Raw genomic sequence first — 16,366 nt, 5'->3', positions numbered from 1 at the left:
TGTACTGGACAGCACTGAGCCATACTTGTCCTGATTTAGACTTCTGCTTGGGGAGATTCAGGTCGACTGCGGAAATGATCCATTTGCTCTCAGATGTTATGTATTAGATGCTAATCTTCAGAACTTCTCCTTGAACTGAATTCAGACCTCACAGTGGTTTTAGATGGGACTCAAACTAGTGATGTCCTATGGATAGGTTAGATCTGGTTCAGACCCCTTCATTCCCCAACAAGTCCAAAGCCAAGGAATAAACTCTGTTTTATTTATTTATTTGTTTGTTTATTTATTTCCATAGACTTCTACTGTTTGTTATAGATTATTTCTGAAAATTTGAGTCTTTTGAAACCTTTTTTGTCCATAACTTTGGATAATGTAGATAATTCTCTTTACCTCTTTGTAGATCTATTTTTCATCTGTACCAAGGGGATTGATCATGGTCTGGATTTTTTTTTTTAAGATTTTATTTATTCACCAGAGAGAGGGAGAGGGAGAGGGAGAGAGCACAAGCAGGGAGAGCGGTAGGCAGAGGGAGAAGCAGCCTCTCTGCTGAGCAAGGAGTCCCGATGCGGGGCTTGATCCCAGGACCCTGGGGCCATAACCTGAGCCAAAAGCAGATGTTTAACCGACAGAGCCACCCAGGCGTCCCTGGAATATATGCTTTGAATGTGTTTGGTCATTGGTTCCTTTCTTAGTGACTACAACAAATTCTGTTTCCTATAGTCTTCTCTGTTGTGTTTGATTAGGGACCAGATAAAAATAGAATTGATCTTCATTTATGTTCAAATAAAGTAGCACTCTACATTGTGTTTGTTACTTCCCGATTTCCCTTCTCCGTCCAGTAAAAAAAACCTAGTTATCTGCTTTACCTTAAGACTAAGTATGGACTAAATTCCTTTATTCCCTGGAGAGTCTTTATTTAACTCTCTCCATTGTGTGCTATCTGCTTTACCTTAAGACTAAGTGTGGACTAAATTCCTTTATTCCCTGGAGAGTCTTTATTTAACGCTCTCCATTGTGTGCATATATGTGCTTTTTATTTAAGGTGATTGGAATTAAATAATAAATTGTAGAGTTATGAGAAGTGATATTTTGGGATGGTACTTACCCTTTGATATCCTGGAGCCAGGGGTTCTTATCCCCAGGTCCATGGTTTTCAGGAGTTGGTGAACCCTTTAAATTGTGGGCAAACTCTTATGATTGTGCTTTTATCATATCTTCAAAATGTCCTTGGTCTTAAAAAAAATGTTAACAACCACGGGCTGAGTTGAAAGAAAAGATTGAGTAGGGGAAGATAGAGATGTTCTTTTTCACCTGTAATGTAATTCAACTTTCTCCTAAGCCAACTCAGTTGTATTCTGGCTCTCTCCCAACTTGTGGTTGTCATTTTCCTGCTGTCCCTTGCTGTTCCTCTCATTATGATCAACGACAACTCACTTCTCATTCTAGAAAATTAACTGCATCACCCAGCAAAGTTAATGTTTTAAAATTGTTGCTTCCCTTATATATGTTTTTTCCATTATATGTATAAAATATATATATTTTATTAAGTGAGAGTTATATATTTTTTTATTAAGTGAGAGTCTGAGACAACTGTGTGTCTTTAAGAAAATTGAGAAGCGTTCCATCCCTTGGTCCTGCACACTGACCATTGGCTCCAGTTTGTTTATAAAGATCGTGGCTTATAAATCGGTAAGTGGTACATACACATTTTCAATTTCAAATTTTTTAAATTTATTTTTAAGTAATCTCTACACCAGACACGGGGCTCAAACTCATAGCTCAGAGATCAAGAGTTGCATGCTCTACCAATTGAGCCAGCCAGGCGCCCTCCACACATATTTTTTAAAGCAGTGCACCAGGGGCGCCTGGGTGGCTCAATCGGTTGGGCATCTGCCTTCGGCTCAGGTCATGATCCCAGGGTCCTGGGATCGAGCCCCGCATCAGGCTCCCTGCTTAGCGGGGAGCCTGCTTCTCCCTCTCCTGCTCCCCCTACTTGTGCTCACTCTCTCTCTGTCAAATGAATAAATAAAATATTTCTTTTTTTTTTAAAGATTTTATTTATTCATTTGACACAGAGAGAGAGTGAGCACAAGCAGGGAGAGTGGCAGGCAGATATATTTGTAGTCTATATTTGTACATAATAGCACACTTTCAAAAATAAGTTGCTTTTGGTAATTATTTGATGAAATTGCAGTTTGAGTAGGAGTCTGTGATCTATGCCTCCATGTGACCCTTCTTGCCTGTTTTCTTTAAATGAATAAACTAGGGTGCCTGGGTGGCTCAGTTGGTTAAGCGACTGCCTTCAGCTCAGGTCACGATCCTTGAGTCCCTGGATCGAGTCCCACATCGGGCTCCCTGCTTGGCAGGGAGTCTGCTTCTTCCTCTGACCCTCCCCCCTCTTGTGCTCTCTCTCTCTCTATCAAATAAATAAATAAAATCTTTAAAAAAAATGAATAAACTAAATACATACAAACATTTAAATATAGAAAATACACAAAAACATGTATTTATATATTCAGGGACTTAATTCTAAAACACATGCTACATCCATGAAAACCTTGGAGGTACTTCTTTATTTCAGCCACCATCAAGCCTGGAATAGAATACAGTCTTCTCCTTTTTTTTTTTTTTAAAGGAGATTTTTAATTTTTTTTTAAGATTTTATTTATTTAGTTGGCAGAGAGAGAGCGAGCACAAGCAGGGGGAGCGGCAGGCAGAGGGAGAAACAGACTCCCGACCGAGCAGGGAGCCCGATGTGGGACTTGATCCCAGGAACCTGGGATCATGACCTGAGCCGAAGGCAGACGCTTAACTGACTGAACCACCCAGGCATCCCTCCTCTTCTTTTTTTCTAGTTTTCTTTTTGGATTTCCTTATTGAGCTCTGGCCCCTGATAGATGGCTCTCCCTTTCTTTTCTATTGGAAAACTGTAGTAAAAATGTGTGGTCCCATTTTATGAGTCTGAAGGTTTTGTATAGAAGGTGCTTGTGTATATACAAATATGCATATTTATCTGTGGATTACCTTCGGGGAAAAAGTGAAACGCAGCAGGAGTTATGAAATAAGTGAAAATTTCCACAGTGGATAAGAGCAAACAGAACAGTTTAGCTAGAGTAATTATTACAGATTTTTTCCTATAAAGCAGAGAATATATGGGGTTTTCATTTTTTGTTGACTAGAATCCTGGCTTTCCTTGTTTTCCCTTTCTTTTTGGAATTAAGATTATACAGGAGAGAGTTAAAAAGTCTTGGACAGTTGTGGACGCCAGAACCCTCAAGAAAGAAGATCTACAGAAAGAAACCGTTTATTGCTTAAATGACGACAATGAAACCGAGGTCCCGAAGGAGGACACTATTCAAGGTGCGCCCGTGAGACAGCTGCTTCCGGGCGGTGGGAGGCAGACTCGGGTTTGTACTGGTAGTGTTGGCAGCTGTTTTTCTGAGTTCTGGAGACATGACCATGGGAGGGACCATGAGGCGCTAGGTCCTAAATTGAGCTCATCTGTCGCGTCTGAGGCAGGATCTGCTTGGGTACTCCATCTGAGTTTGACATGTCCTCCAGTGACAGGACTTAATACTTCGTTTTATTTTAAAGTTTGAAACATACTAGCTAAGAGAATACTTCTATTAATGTGGCTGAAGCAGGTTTCTTTGTTTACTCTGTTTCACGTCTTACTTCCATGGTGATTATTCTTCTGAGTGCCTATTTCAGGTCTTAGGAATCTTGCCAGCTGTGCTACCTTCGGGTAATTTAGGGGATCATACACATTTGTGTCCATTATATGGCTTTATGTTCACTAGGATGTTTACAGTTGTACTTCATGTGTGATACCCATTTGATCTGTGTAGTGTGTCTAGAGGACAATTCTATCCAGAGGGCTTACAAATTAGCTGAGAGTATCTGAATTTTCAAGAGCTAAAATTACGAGGTATCAAGATGGTTAAGACAGAAACTAGAGTCTTTAGATAAATTCATTGCCAGGCTTTGTGCTTCCCAGTATAATTTTAATTTGCAAGCCTTGAAAAAAAATGCCTTTTGTCTGTGGCACTAAATCTCGATGTTTGTGTATATATGTATGTGGGCGTGGGGGAGACTGGTTAAGGCGCTGGTGGTTGCAATTCCTTCCTTTCTCCTGATCGATTACGAATAGAAAATGTAATCAGTATCCTGCAATCCCTACTAATTCTTTAATTCAATTCTGTATTGTAGTGTAGTCAAGAAGGTGAGTTTTGGAGTCAGACCTGGGTTAGAATCATAGCTCCATCAGTTACTAATCATATGATCCTCCTATAATGTCTGAAGGAAGAAGAGCATGATTAAACGCATAAGACCAGGAAAGTAGAGAGCTTCTCAGTGACAGCAGGTAGTTGGGCTGGTGTGTCGGGCATACACAGTTTAGTACTTGGGAACAGTATCCCATAGACGACCTGAATTTTCCCTTTTAATCATCACAACAGCCTCATGGAACAGGCATCCCACTCTTGTTTCCATTTTACAGATGAGAGAATTGAGGCTGAAAGACACTCATTCACGTATTCAAAGTCGTGCAGCTAGCAACTGGCAGAACTCGAACCCAGGACTGCCCTACTTCAGAGTCTTAGCCGACTAAGCCAGCCAGGTGCCCCTCCCTGATAATTTTTTGTTGGAGTTTTTGTTTTCATCACCAGCTTTTTTAAAAGACATATATGAAAATACAAATATATTTTTTTAATTAAACGCATGGCATTAACAGATTGACAGGAACAGATAAACTGGATCATGGAATCTACCCCAAACGTACAAGATTCTTTGTTTCTTGGAGTAAAGTTGCGCGTGCTTTTCCTTTCCATTTACCCAAGGCCAGAATCCTTGGAATTTGATGATCGTTCTTCCTACCAAATACAGGAGACTGTGTATTGAAAGGGCATGACTTTCCATAGAACAGAGGCGCTGGAACAGGACTGGAGTTATTTTTAAGAAACTGAGAGCCTGTATTTGTATGAATAACCAAAGTAATTAAGAAGAAAAAAAACAGATAATATAATCCCAGAAATGAAGTAGGTTTAAATGCAGAAAAATAGCCAACTTATCAATTGAATGTTCCTAAATATAAGAGTTTTGGCTTCTCCCATTAGGCATTTGTATGTCTCCAGCATGCATTTTGGAGAACATTTTATTCTGAAAATTTCCTTTGGGCATTTTTCTCTGTGGGTCTCCAGGTTTCTGAATAAATGTGTTCTTGTTATTATGTTTACAAATCACACTTGTACTTTAGTCAACTATAGTTTATCTTTGGAGGATAACTGGTACATTACATTTGCTACATTCTTTCTTCTAGGCTAGATAATCATTAAGGTAACTAGATTGCAGAAGATGCTACTTAAAAAATGTAATTAGATTTTAATCGCCTCTATACTGTGTATGTTGTTTGTGTATCTGCTGCTGCTTTTTCCCCACTGATCACAAGGGGCAGTAATTTGATTCCAGGGAACAGTATATGGAGGCTTGATCTGGAGTACATGTGTATTGTTAATGTATGGGTAGGGCTAATTTCAGCTTGTAGAAAATGAGGCCCCATATGCTTAACAAATGCTCTTCTCTTGTTCTCTAGGGTTCCGCTATGGAAGTGATATCATTCCTTTCTCTAAAGTGGATGAGGAACACATGAAATATAAATCGGAGGGGAAGTGCTTCTCCGTTTTGGGATTTTGTAGATCTTCTCAGGTATAGCACTTACTTTACTCGTTGTCAACAAAAGAAATGAACTTTTCTCTTACTATTATTTGAGAGGGTATGCTTTCGATTGGTCCTTTTATTTACAATGTGTATTTATTTGACTTTTAGTTTTTTTGAATATAGTCTGGGGATTAGTGTTAACTATCTTCAATTTTTGAATAGAGAAACCAAGATGTAGAAAAGTCGAGAAGTCTTAGCATGAATCAGAATATATTCCATTGAGAGTCACTTCTTAGCTTGGCTCTCGGTCATAGCTCACACAGCCTTAAAGAAACATCATTCAGTTCTTTGCTGTTGTGTTGCTTTCTCTAAACTTATGTATAATAGAGTGTTTTAGAGGAATGAAGGTCTACTTGGGTTTTGAATGACACCAGGCCTCGTAGAATATCATTGGTTTATGCTGGTCACCCTTCTTAACGTCCAACAAAGAGGTCTAGGATCTGAAGCCTGTCCTTAAGTCATACATTCTTTAGACACCGATGCAGAGATACATAAAACACATAGCGGGAAATGCAGTAATTCACTGAGGGCCATGGGATAGCATATACTATTCTAGAAAGGGTTATTAAAGATTCCTGGAGATCTTAGATTAAATGTTCTTAAGGTAGGCAACCAGAGAAAATGAATAAGCGTATCCTGTAGCGTATCTTTTCTAAGGCTCTATAGGGATAAAGCAATGTTTGTTGGTTCCAAAGAAATTCAAGTGAGAATTGTAATGAACATAAATATTAACCAGTATACTGGATTTGAGCTTCGTCGTGTTGCTCTGGGATATAGTCCCTGTGTGCTTTGGTGTTAGAATAATTCTGCGAGGGTGGGGAGATGTTTTCCATGATATGCCCAAACTGTTGGATATGTTTTTAAACTTCTTAAGCTGGAAATTGGGAGTACTTACTGAAAGTTGGTAAGATTTTAATGGTGAAAATAGATACTTTTTGGAAGTTGAGAGTTTCTAACAATTCTCTAACAAATTACACTAAATATATATTTCTTTTTTTTTTTTTTTAAAGATTTTATTTATTTATTTGACAGAGAGAGACACAGCGAGAGAGGGAACACAAGCAGGGGGAGTGGGAGAGGGAGAAGCAGGCTTCCCGCAGAGCAGGGAGCCCGATGCGGGACTCGATCCCAGGACCCCGGGACCATGACCTGAGCCGAAGGCAGTCGCTTAACCAACTGAGCCACCCAGGCGCCCCTAAATATATATTTCTTAAAAATAAAAGTATTCACGTTGGGAGTTCTACAGACTTAAAACTTACGGTTGTTAATGGCAGTGCCCCTAAGTCTTTCCAGTGAAGCAGAACCTTCGTTCAGGCCTGTGTGTAAAAACTGGCCTGTTGGGAAGTGGGTCTGCCTAATTCCAGTTAGCTCGAAAAGACCTATCCAAAACAACTGATCCGAAATTCATGACCCAAATAACTGAAGTCACCTGTGCCAGGGTGGGAATGGGGGGGCCTGTTTAGTTAAATGACAAAGCAAAAAAGAGTGAGCTGAACAAAAAGTACATTTTTCCATTTTAAAAGAGTTCTGTTAACTTAAAATTAACTTTCAAGTCCTCTAAATCAACTTACGTTGTTTTTAAGCTCTGTATTTATCTTACGTAAAATCTCAGACGGGTACAATAAAGATAATCATAATAGTCACCATTTATTGAGTGATTGTAATATTCAATTCCATACAGTAAGCATTTTATGTGAATTTCCATTTAATTCTTATTACAACCCTCCTGGATAGGTGCCATGATAATATATTATATACATTCGAAAACTGAGCATGTGATTGGTCTGAGGTCACAGCTAGAAGGTAGTAGGATTGGTTTTGAAGCGGGTCTCTCTGACTTAAGAGCCTATGCCATTAATCAGTCACTTGTAATTTGCCCACCAGGCGGACAAGCTGGTTTTTTTTGACTGGTTTGGTTTTCATCCCTGCTTTCATATATTATCTTAAGAAATGCATACATATCTCTTTAAAATTCATTAATTGGTTAATTAATTTGGGGGAACACATGAAAAAACACTTTCTATTTTGAGACAATTAGATTCACATGCAGTTGTAAGAAATAATACTGAGAGATCCTGTGTACCCCATACTTAGTTTCTCCCAAAGGTAACATCTTGAACACTATAAGGCAATCCTACTACCAGGATATTGACATTGATACAGCTTAGATACAGAACATTCCATCACCACAAGGATCTCTCCTGTTGCCCTTTTAGGGCCATGCCCACTTCTCTCACACCCTCATCCCCTCTTTAATCCCTGGAAACCACTCCTTTGTTCTCCAGTTCTATAATTTTGTCACTTTGGAAAGGCATATAAACAGAATCATACGGTATGTGACATTTGGGGGCTGGCTCTTCCCACTCAGCATAATTCTCCCGAGATTCATCTAGGTTATTGTGTGTACTGATAAGCTTGTTTCTTTTTATTGCTGAGTAATATTCCTAGGTATGGGTTTACCACAGGTTTTTTTGTTTTGTTTTGTTTTTTAACCAGTTATCCACTGAAGGACATGTTTTTCCCAGTTTTTGGCTATTATGAGTGAAGCTGCTATAAACATTTGAATACCAGCTTTTGTATAATGTCCTTCATTTTTCTGGGATAAATGCCCAAGGCTGCAATTGCTAAATTTTGTAATAGTTTAGTTTTAAAAGAAAACTGTTCAGTTTTGTAAGAAAACTAAATGCCTAGTTTCTTCAAAAACTGTCAAATTGTTTCCAGAGTGGCTGTGCCCTTTTATATTCCCACCAGTAATGGGTGAGTGACTCAGTTTCTCCACATGCTTGTCAGCATTTGGCACCATTGCTATTTTTTTTATTTTAATCATTCTGATAGGTGTTTATTTTTTTTCATTTTATTCTTAATTTAAATTTAATTAACATATAGTATATTATTAGTTTCAGAGGTGGAGTTCAGTGATTCATTAGTCTTATATGATACCCAGTGCTCATTACATCACGTGCCCTCCTTAATGTTCATGACCCCAGTTACCCCATCCCTCGCCCCCCTCCCCTCCAGCAACCCTCAGTTTGTTTCTTGTGGTTAAGAGTCTAATGGTTTGTCTCCCTCTCTGATTTCTTCTTGTTTTATTTCCCCTCCCTTCCCCTATGATCCTGTTTTGTTTCTTAAATTCCACATATAAGTGAGATCATATGATAATTGTCTTTCTCTGATTGACTTATTTCGCTTAGCATACTTCCCTCTAGTTCTATCCATGACATTGCAAATGGCAAGATTTCATATTCTGATGACTGAGTAGTATTCCGTTGTGTGTGTGTGTGTGTATACACCGCATCTTCTTTATCCATTCATCTGTCAGTGGACATCTGGGTTCTTTCCATAGTTTGGCTATTGTGGACATTGCTGCTATAAACATTGAGGTGCAGGTGCCCCTTCGGATCACTACATTTGTATCTTTGGGGTAGATACCCAGTAGTGCAATTGCTGGGTTGTGGGGTAGCTCTACTTTCAACTTTCTGAAGACCATACATATTTTTTTAAGAGCAAGGTGTTTTCCATAGCAACTAAGCACACACCTTTTAGTAGACTAGTAATTATCTTTAATGAGATCACATATTTTTCCATCCTCCCTTAAAGTGAGGGAAACTAACATTTCTGGATTGAATTGATGCGAGCATTTTTATTATATGAAATAGGTTTTTTTTTTTTTTTAAAGATTTTATTTATTTATTTGCCAGAGAGAGAGATAGCGAGAGCAGGAACACAAGCAGGGGGAGTGGGAGAGCGAGAAGCAGGCTTCCTGCCGAGCAGGGAGCCCGATGTGGGACTCGATCCCAGGACCCTGGGATCATGTCCTGAGCCGAAGGCAGACGCTTAACGACTGAGCCACCCAGGCGCCCTATATGAAATAGGTTTTTGATCTTGGTGTTTTTGTTTTGTTTTTTAATTGTGAAATTGCAAATTATTCTTCTCTTAAATTTTCAATTTGTCTTCCTCCAAGTTGTCATTGTTCTGGGTACCTAATTGTAGAATGGGTAAGAATTTAGCCAGAACTTCTCCCAGATGTCTGGTTGTCCTTTGAGAAGTCATTTAAGTGTGTTAGGAAACAATATCATTAACTGTTCTTTCATCAATCAAGAACCATTACAGATTCTAATAGGAGGGCAAATCTATATGAATGTAGCAAACTTTGTAGTTTTAATAGGGATTATTCCCATATATCTTTAAATAATAGTTTTCAAATGGGGACTGGCAGTAGAGATGGAGAGCATTTGAAGTATGTGGGCCAAACCCCCACACCTTTGAGACTCCGTCTTCTGGAGCTGCTGTGATTCTGAAAGTGCTCAGTTTCTTGGCTTCAGAGGTAGGAGGGCAGAAGAACACTTGAGGAGCATTGCCCTGTTCAGCACATGGCATGTTCTTACAGATAAGCTCCAGGCTCAAGATTACAGGGAGCGGAGAGAAGTTGATCTTGGTCAGTAGATGCAGGTAGTTGGTTATGATGCTAGGAACCCTGCAGTCTTCATTTCTAATCAGGTATCGGTGGAGCGGCTTTGACCCCTCTCCTACCCTGCCAGAGAAGTAATGGAACTAAAAGGGGGACAGAAGGACTTGCAGTACTTATTGTTGGTTTCACTAGTCTCCCCTCCTCCAGTGTGGCCCCCGCCCCCCTAATTAGTTCTTCACTCTGGTCTCTACAATTTGGCAGTGCCTCGTCTTTGCTCTTGGGATGAAGTCTAAGCCGCTTAACTTTGTTCATAAGACACTTCATGATTTGATCTTTGCTAATCTATTTTTTCACCTCTCCCCTCATACTAGGGCACTGCACCTACTCCAAAAGCAGTTCCCCAAAGGTACTATGTTTTTATGTCATTCCAGACTTAATTCACACTAGTATCTCTGCCCAGCACACTTGGGCGAGACTTTTCTCTTTGTTCCTGTGCATCCTTTAAGTCTTGACCTAGGTGTCAAGCCTGCCCTGACCAAGCTGGATGCCCTGTTTATGTGCTCTCGGAGCCCCGAGCTAGAATATTGCACTCTTGTGCTTTTGTAGTGCTGTACCCTAATACTGCAGTGCAGTTTCATATTTGTCTAAGCTCCTTAGGACAAGACTATATCCTGTTCATTATTGTGTTTTCAGTGCTCAGAACAATGTTTGACATATACTTGGAATTCAGATATGTATTGTGTTTAATTGAATTGAACCTCAAATAATAAGGTGTTTCTGGTCCCTATGAATGTTTTTTACTAAGACCATTTTGAATAGAATTTCTTAGTAACTGTGGTGTTACGGCTATCAGTGTTACTTATTTGGGTCAAAACCAATTGTTTTCCTCACTTAACTCTTGTAGGTCCACAGGAGATATTTTATGGGAAATCAAGTCCTAAAGGTCTTTGCAGCAAAAGATGATGAGGTGAGTTGACAGTGGGCCTTTGAGGTAGTGCCACAGAATTGAATTGTCATTTTAAGTGAGTTGTTTGGGGCTTTTATGGTTTAAAATGACGTTAATTCTTGCAACAACAGTGGGAAAGTTCACTGAGCTTTAACTCTGAAAATGGAGAAGTGATAAATGAATTTGTCATAGCATGAGCACAAGGCCCAAGGACATAGTCCTGCCACTGGAGACCAGGTGCGTATTAAAAACAAAAACATTTGAACAAATGCATTTAGGTGTGGGAATCTCCTGGTTTAATGTTGAGGAGGCTTGGGGTCAGGTTGACATTTTCATTGTCATTAAGCACTGAACATTTAGCACTGGCTTTAGCATCCTGGAGATAAGCTTTAGTGTTTTACTGGGCCACTTCCCTCATCTAGAAATTCGTCTTTGTCCCCTTCCCTCTCTCTTTGTACTCTTCTCGCACCTCCCCAGGAGATTCAGTTTTCAGGCTGGTTTTTGCCTAACAACCCATGACCATTGCATCCTACAGTCACCTCTGCCCTCTCTGTAAATATTTCCTGTTCAGCCTCCGAGTTGGAACTTGTCATGTGGAGATGTTGAACTTTACTGGAATATTGCAGTCTCGTATCTGCTTAAGACTACGTAAGCAGGGATCCAAGTTCCAGAAGTATATTTGCATTTGAAGTTAGTAAACTGGATGTAGAAGGCTTGTTTGGGATGCGGGGAGGGCGGAGGTAGAAGTGATCTAGTCCGCTTAGTCCCCTTTTCTGCTTTTTCTCCTCACTTCTGGCTGTTGATCTAGTGAATAGGGGTGCCATTTTATTGGAAGAGTTAACTTAGGAGAATTGCTTTGTGTTCCATCAGTAATGAATGGATTCAGTCAGAGCATAGTAGGCTTATGTGAATCCTAGTTTACATGAGAATCCTCGTTCATGGATTTTTCCTGAGTCAAGTCCTCTTGGGAATTATACATTTGTAGTGTATATTGTCATCATAGCTTAACATTTTAACTGAATTTTAACTCCAACTTACTGTTCCTTCACACAGAGAAAATTCTGATCACTTCATGTGATTGCTGGTATGCTCTTGTCAACAGCTTTGTGTTACGGCCTATGTGATTATTTAGACTTGCTAACTAAGGCCAGCCTTGTGCATGCATAATTCCAACCCAACCTCATACAGACCCTATAGATCATTGGGTTACTTTGAGGTCACTCAAGGAAAAAAAAAATTATCTACTAATGGCAAAGGGCTACTCTTTGGTATCATTCTTGATGTCCTAGTCAAAGGATAATACTAATAATTGGAGCTTCTAAGATAGGCAGGGGAGCAAGGAAACTATGTCAGGTGATGACTTCCAAGAAAACTTCGTAGGTAGGTAGGGAAGTAGGGACATCAGACATAATAGCCCCCTTCATACATTAGAGAATTATCATGTGGAATAGAAATTAAACTAGGTTTCCTACCAATAGGCGGTAGTTTTGTTCAAAATGAAGAATTATTTTTCTTAACAATGGTTATTACCTCCAGGTGGATTGGTTTCTTGTGAGATGGTCAGGTCTCCATTCCTGAATGTTTCCCAGCAGAGTCTTTATTTGCACTAGCCAGACTTGGGGGAGGGAATTTCATCATCATGTGGGTGGTTAAATTAGATGAATACTGTTGTTTTTCAACTCAAATATTCTATGATTCTGTGAATAATTCCTTTTAAAAATATGTTTTCTCTGATCATTAGCATGCAATTATTTTTTTGTATAGAGAATCTACACGTGTATATGATTTCTACTGTGTGTGGAGGAGAAGGAGATAAAGAAGGGAAGGAAATGGAGCTTTAGTTGAGTTTCCCGCAGGTGTAGCATTGTGTTTATAATGTCACAGTCATCCCCATCCTTGCTTCCTTTAATATCCTGTTGGTTCTATCAGAGACACCCAGATAGAAATTTGCAAACAAATTGGAAGTAATCTCATCCTCAGACTCCCATTGTGCTTCTCTGGTCTCTCCAGTGGGATTTGTTAGACTGTACATGTTCTGTATTTGGTACATATCTCACTTCTGCTAGTAAAGAATGTATTAGCTCAGTGAGATCAGGGACTCATCTTTGTTTTCTTACAGGGCCTAAGACAGTGTGTAGCAAAGAGCAGGCACTAAGTAAATATTCCTTGAATTGAACTAAAAAGGTAAAATCTGCCACTAAACCCATAGAGGATTTTGAAGACAAGTATTGAGGTCATAGGTTTTTGGTGTAGGAAATGAAAATATACATAGCTAACTTGGATAAAGGTTAACTATAATACTGAGAAAAGTACAGACAATGTGTTTGGGGAGTTATGGAGAGGGAGAGACTAAAGCAAATCTAAAATGGCAAGGGTATCAATTTACTGGGCCTTGAAAATAGGTTAGAAGCTCAAGAGACAGAGATGTGGAGAGGGCATTCTAGCTAGGAGGAAATTGTAAGAGCAGAAAGCTACAGAGGAGGGAAAGTACAAGACTTGTCCAGGAATAATGGTCAGCTCACTGAGGCTGGGATAGTGGAACCACTGGAGATTCTTTTAAAGATTTTTTATTTATTTGAAAGACAGAGAGAGGGTGGGCACATGCACTTGAGCAGGGGGAGGGAGAGGGACAAGCAGACTCTGTGCTGAGCAAGATCTCAACTGAGCAAGATCCCAATGCGGAGCTCAGTCTCATGACCCTGAGATCAGGACCTGAGCCAAAATCAAGAGTCAGACGCTTAACTGACTGAGACACCCAGGCGCCCTGAACCATTGGAGTTTCTTACGTAAGGGAATGACATGATCAGCTCTGTGAACTGGAGAGGTATTGTTGGAAGAGATAGATTGGAGAGATAGCACAGAGGTAGAATTAGTAAAGTTTGGTGAACACTTGAAGGTGAGGGATGAGTCAGGTGGCATTACTGAAGACTTGAGGTCTTCTCGTTTGGGTGATTGGGAGGTGGAGTTCATGAGGTAGGGAGTACTGGAGGAGAATGGGGGAAAGATGGTAGTTTAGTTTTGGTCATGAACAGTTTGAGATACCTGTGGTATACTACCAGCTAGTAGGCAATATAAGTCTAGATCCTAGGAGAGTTTTAAAGCTGAATATACAGATTTTTGATTCATCAACTCATGGGACTGGATAAAATAATTCCCAAGTAGAGTTTCAGAGTGAGATGAGAGAAAGGCCAAGAACAGAATTTCAGGATTAGTCAAAGAAGAGAAGAGTTAGGGGAAGACTGACCCACAAAGTAGAATGATCAGAGGAGAGTATTGTTTCTGAAGCCAAAGGAGAAAGTGCAGAGAAAGAGGAATGGTCAGAGGCTGCTGAAAGGTCAAATAGAATGGGAACCAAGGATTGGCAATTAGGAGGTCATAGGTGACTTTGCAGAGTAATTTCAGTAAGTAAGGTGAGGGCAACAGCTGGATTAGATTGAAGAATAATTGTGTTGTAAGCCGTGAAAACACCAAGACTGTTATTTCATGAAATTTAGAGGTGAAGGGAAAGATATAGATAGTAATTAATGGAGAGGGGGGACAAAGAAATATTTTGTTTAGGAAGGCTGAGACTGCAGTTTATTTGGAGTCTGAGGGTATGAATTGAGAGAAGAAAGATTGAAGTGATAAGAGAGAGGAGCCACATAATGAAGTAAAGTTCCAGAAGAGGTTACAGTAAGTGTGATCAAATGCAGGTGTATACAGTGTGGCCTTGAAGTGGATAGAAGGCACTTAAAAAAAAAATCTGAAATAGGAATAAAGTGGATAACAATCTTTTTTTTTTTTTTTAGGCTCAGTATAGTTATTTTTCTTTACTGTATAATCATGTAGATATTATAGTGTAGTTCAATTAAGAAAAGGTATTCTGTTATATACATCTGAATTTATCTGACCAAAATATGGGGAAAAAAAGATTAATTAATACATGATCAATATATATTGAAGAGACTCAAAAATCATTGTGAACTAGGCACGAATGGTTCTGGTTACAACCAAGAAATGACTTAGCAGAACCTCTTTAACGTTTGGCATGAAAAGGATCCAGAAAAAAGCGGTTAATGTTTTCTATTTTATTGTCAGTTTCAGATTATACTAGTAACTCCAACCGAGGCTTTGGAAACACTAAAATTACTCAAGTACTCAATATTTTTCCTGTTTGGTCTATATATTTGATCTAGTTATCAACAATAGAGTCCAAGAGTAATTTTTATAAGCACAAAATTTCTCAAAACTCAAATTCTAAATAAAACTGTTTATAGCACTAGAGCTCAGAAGTTTGCCGCACTGATAATCTGTAACTGCTGATATGATAAAAAATTTCTTTAGTAGCATTGCTAATAAAGCTATGCTGTTTTACCAGCTAATAACATAGGTTGTAAGCATAGTAGAAACAATGTATAACTTAAAGACAAAAGTGGATAACAATCTTGTAAGTACGGTTGACCCTTGAACAGTGGAGGGTGGAGAGTTGGGGGTGCTGACACCCCATGCAGTCAAAAATCCAGTATAATTTTTGACTCTCCCAAAATTTAATTACGAATAGCCCTACTCTTGACCAGAAGCCTAACCGATAACAAGAGTCACTTGCTATGTTTTATATACCGTATTACAGTGCAGTAAGCTAGAAAAAAGAAAATGTTAGGAACATCTTAAGGAGACTACATTTGCGGTGCTGCACGGCTCCGTGCGCGGGTAGGCCCGTGCATTCCATGCACGCGTGCTCCCGGTTTGGCTGTGTTGGGTTGTGTGGGGAAGGAAGGCTCACGCGCGGGCTCCGTGTTCATCCCGCGGCTCTCTTCCCAGGCAGCAGCGGTAGCGCTCTCCTCCCTGATTCACGCCTTGGATGAATTAGACATGGTGGCCATAGTTCGATATGCCTATGACAGAAGAGCTCATCCTCAGGTTGGCGCGGCGCTTCCTTATATCAAGGACGCCTATGAGGTAAAACCCACAGTTCTTTCACTGTTCATTTTTTCCTGTCAGTTCCTTTATTCCAGACAGTGCTTCTCAACCGGGAACATGCATGGGAATGACTTGGGGTTCAGATTCTGTAGGTCTGGCGTGCTGCCTGAGACTGTGCATTTCTCACAGATTCCCAAGTAAGGCTGATGCAGTTGGTCTGTGAACCACACACTTTCAGTTGTAATGAAAGAACGTAAATTATGAAAGTATGTGAGGAGCTTATTATTAAATCAAATTAGTGAAGGTTACCTATAACCTTATGTTTGCCCAATCCAGTGACCTCTCAGTTCTCACCCTTCTTGACCTCGCAGAACCTTTTGGGGATAGAGAGTGCCCCT

The 16,366-nt window shown here is 39.7% G+C and overlaps 1 protein-coding gene across 2 annotated transcripts in view; it reads left to right on the top strand.

Annotated features, from left to right (window-relative positions):
• Positions 1–16,366, top strand: part of XRCC5 (X-ray repair cross complementing 5) — an 89,105-nt gene that overhangs the window by 14,471 nt on the left and 58,268 nt on the right. For both annotated transcript variants that reach the window (XM_035007191.1, XM_035007192.1), the window contains exons 7-11: positions 1,575–1,689; positions 3,222–3,360; positions 5,591–5,703; positions 11,028–11,090; positions 15,870–16,007. In XM_035007191.1, coding sequence (XP_034863082.1) covers positions 1,575–1,689; positions 3,222–3,360; positions 5,591–5,703; positions 11,028–11,090; positions 15,870–16,007 — 568 coding nt within the window. The remainder of the gene's footprint in view (positions 1–1,574; positions 1,690–3,221; positions 3,361–5,590; positions 5,704–11,027; positions 11,091–15,869; positions 16,008–16,366) is intronic.

Source organism: Mirounga leonina, unplaced genomic scaffold (assembly GCF_011800145.1).
Source record: "Mirounga leonina isolate KUSES-001 unplaced genomic scaffold, KU_Mleo_1.0 Mir_151, whole genome shotgun sequence".
Classification (NCBI taxonomy): domain Eukaryota; kingdom Metazoa; phylum Chordata; class Mammalia; order Carnivora; family Phocidae; genus Mirounga; species Mirounga leonina.
Note: the sequence above shows the minus strand (reverse complement) of the source record. Positions and strands in the feature narration are given on the sequence as shown.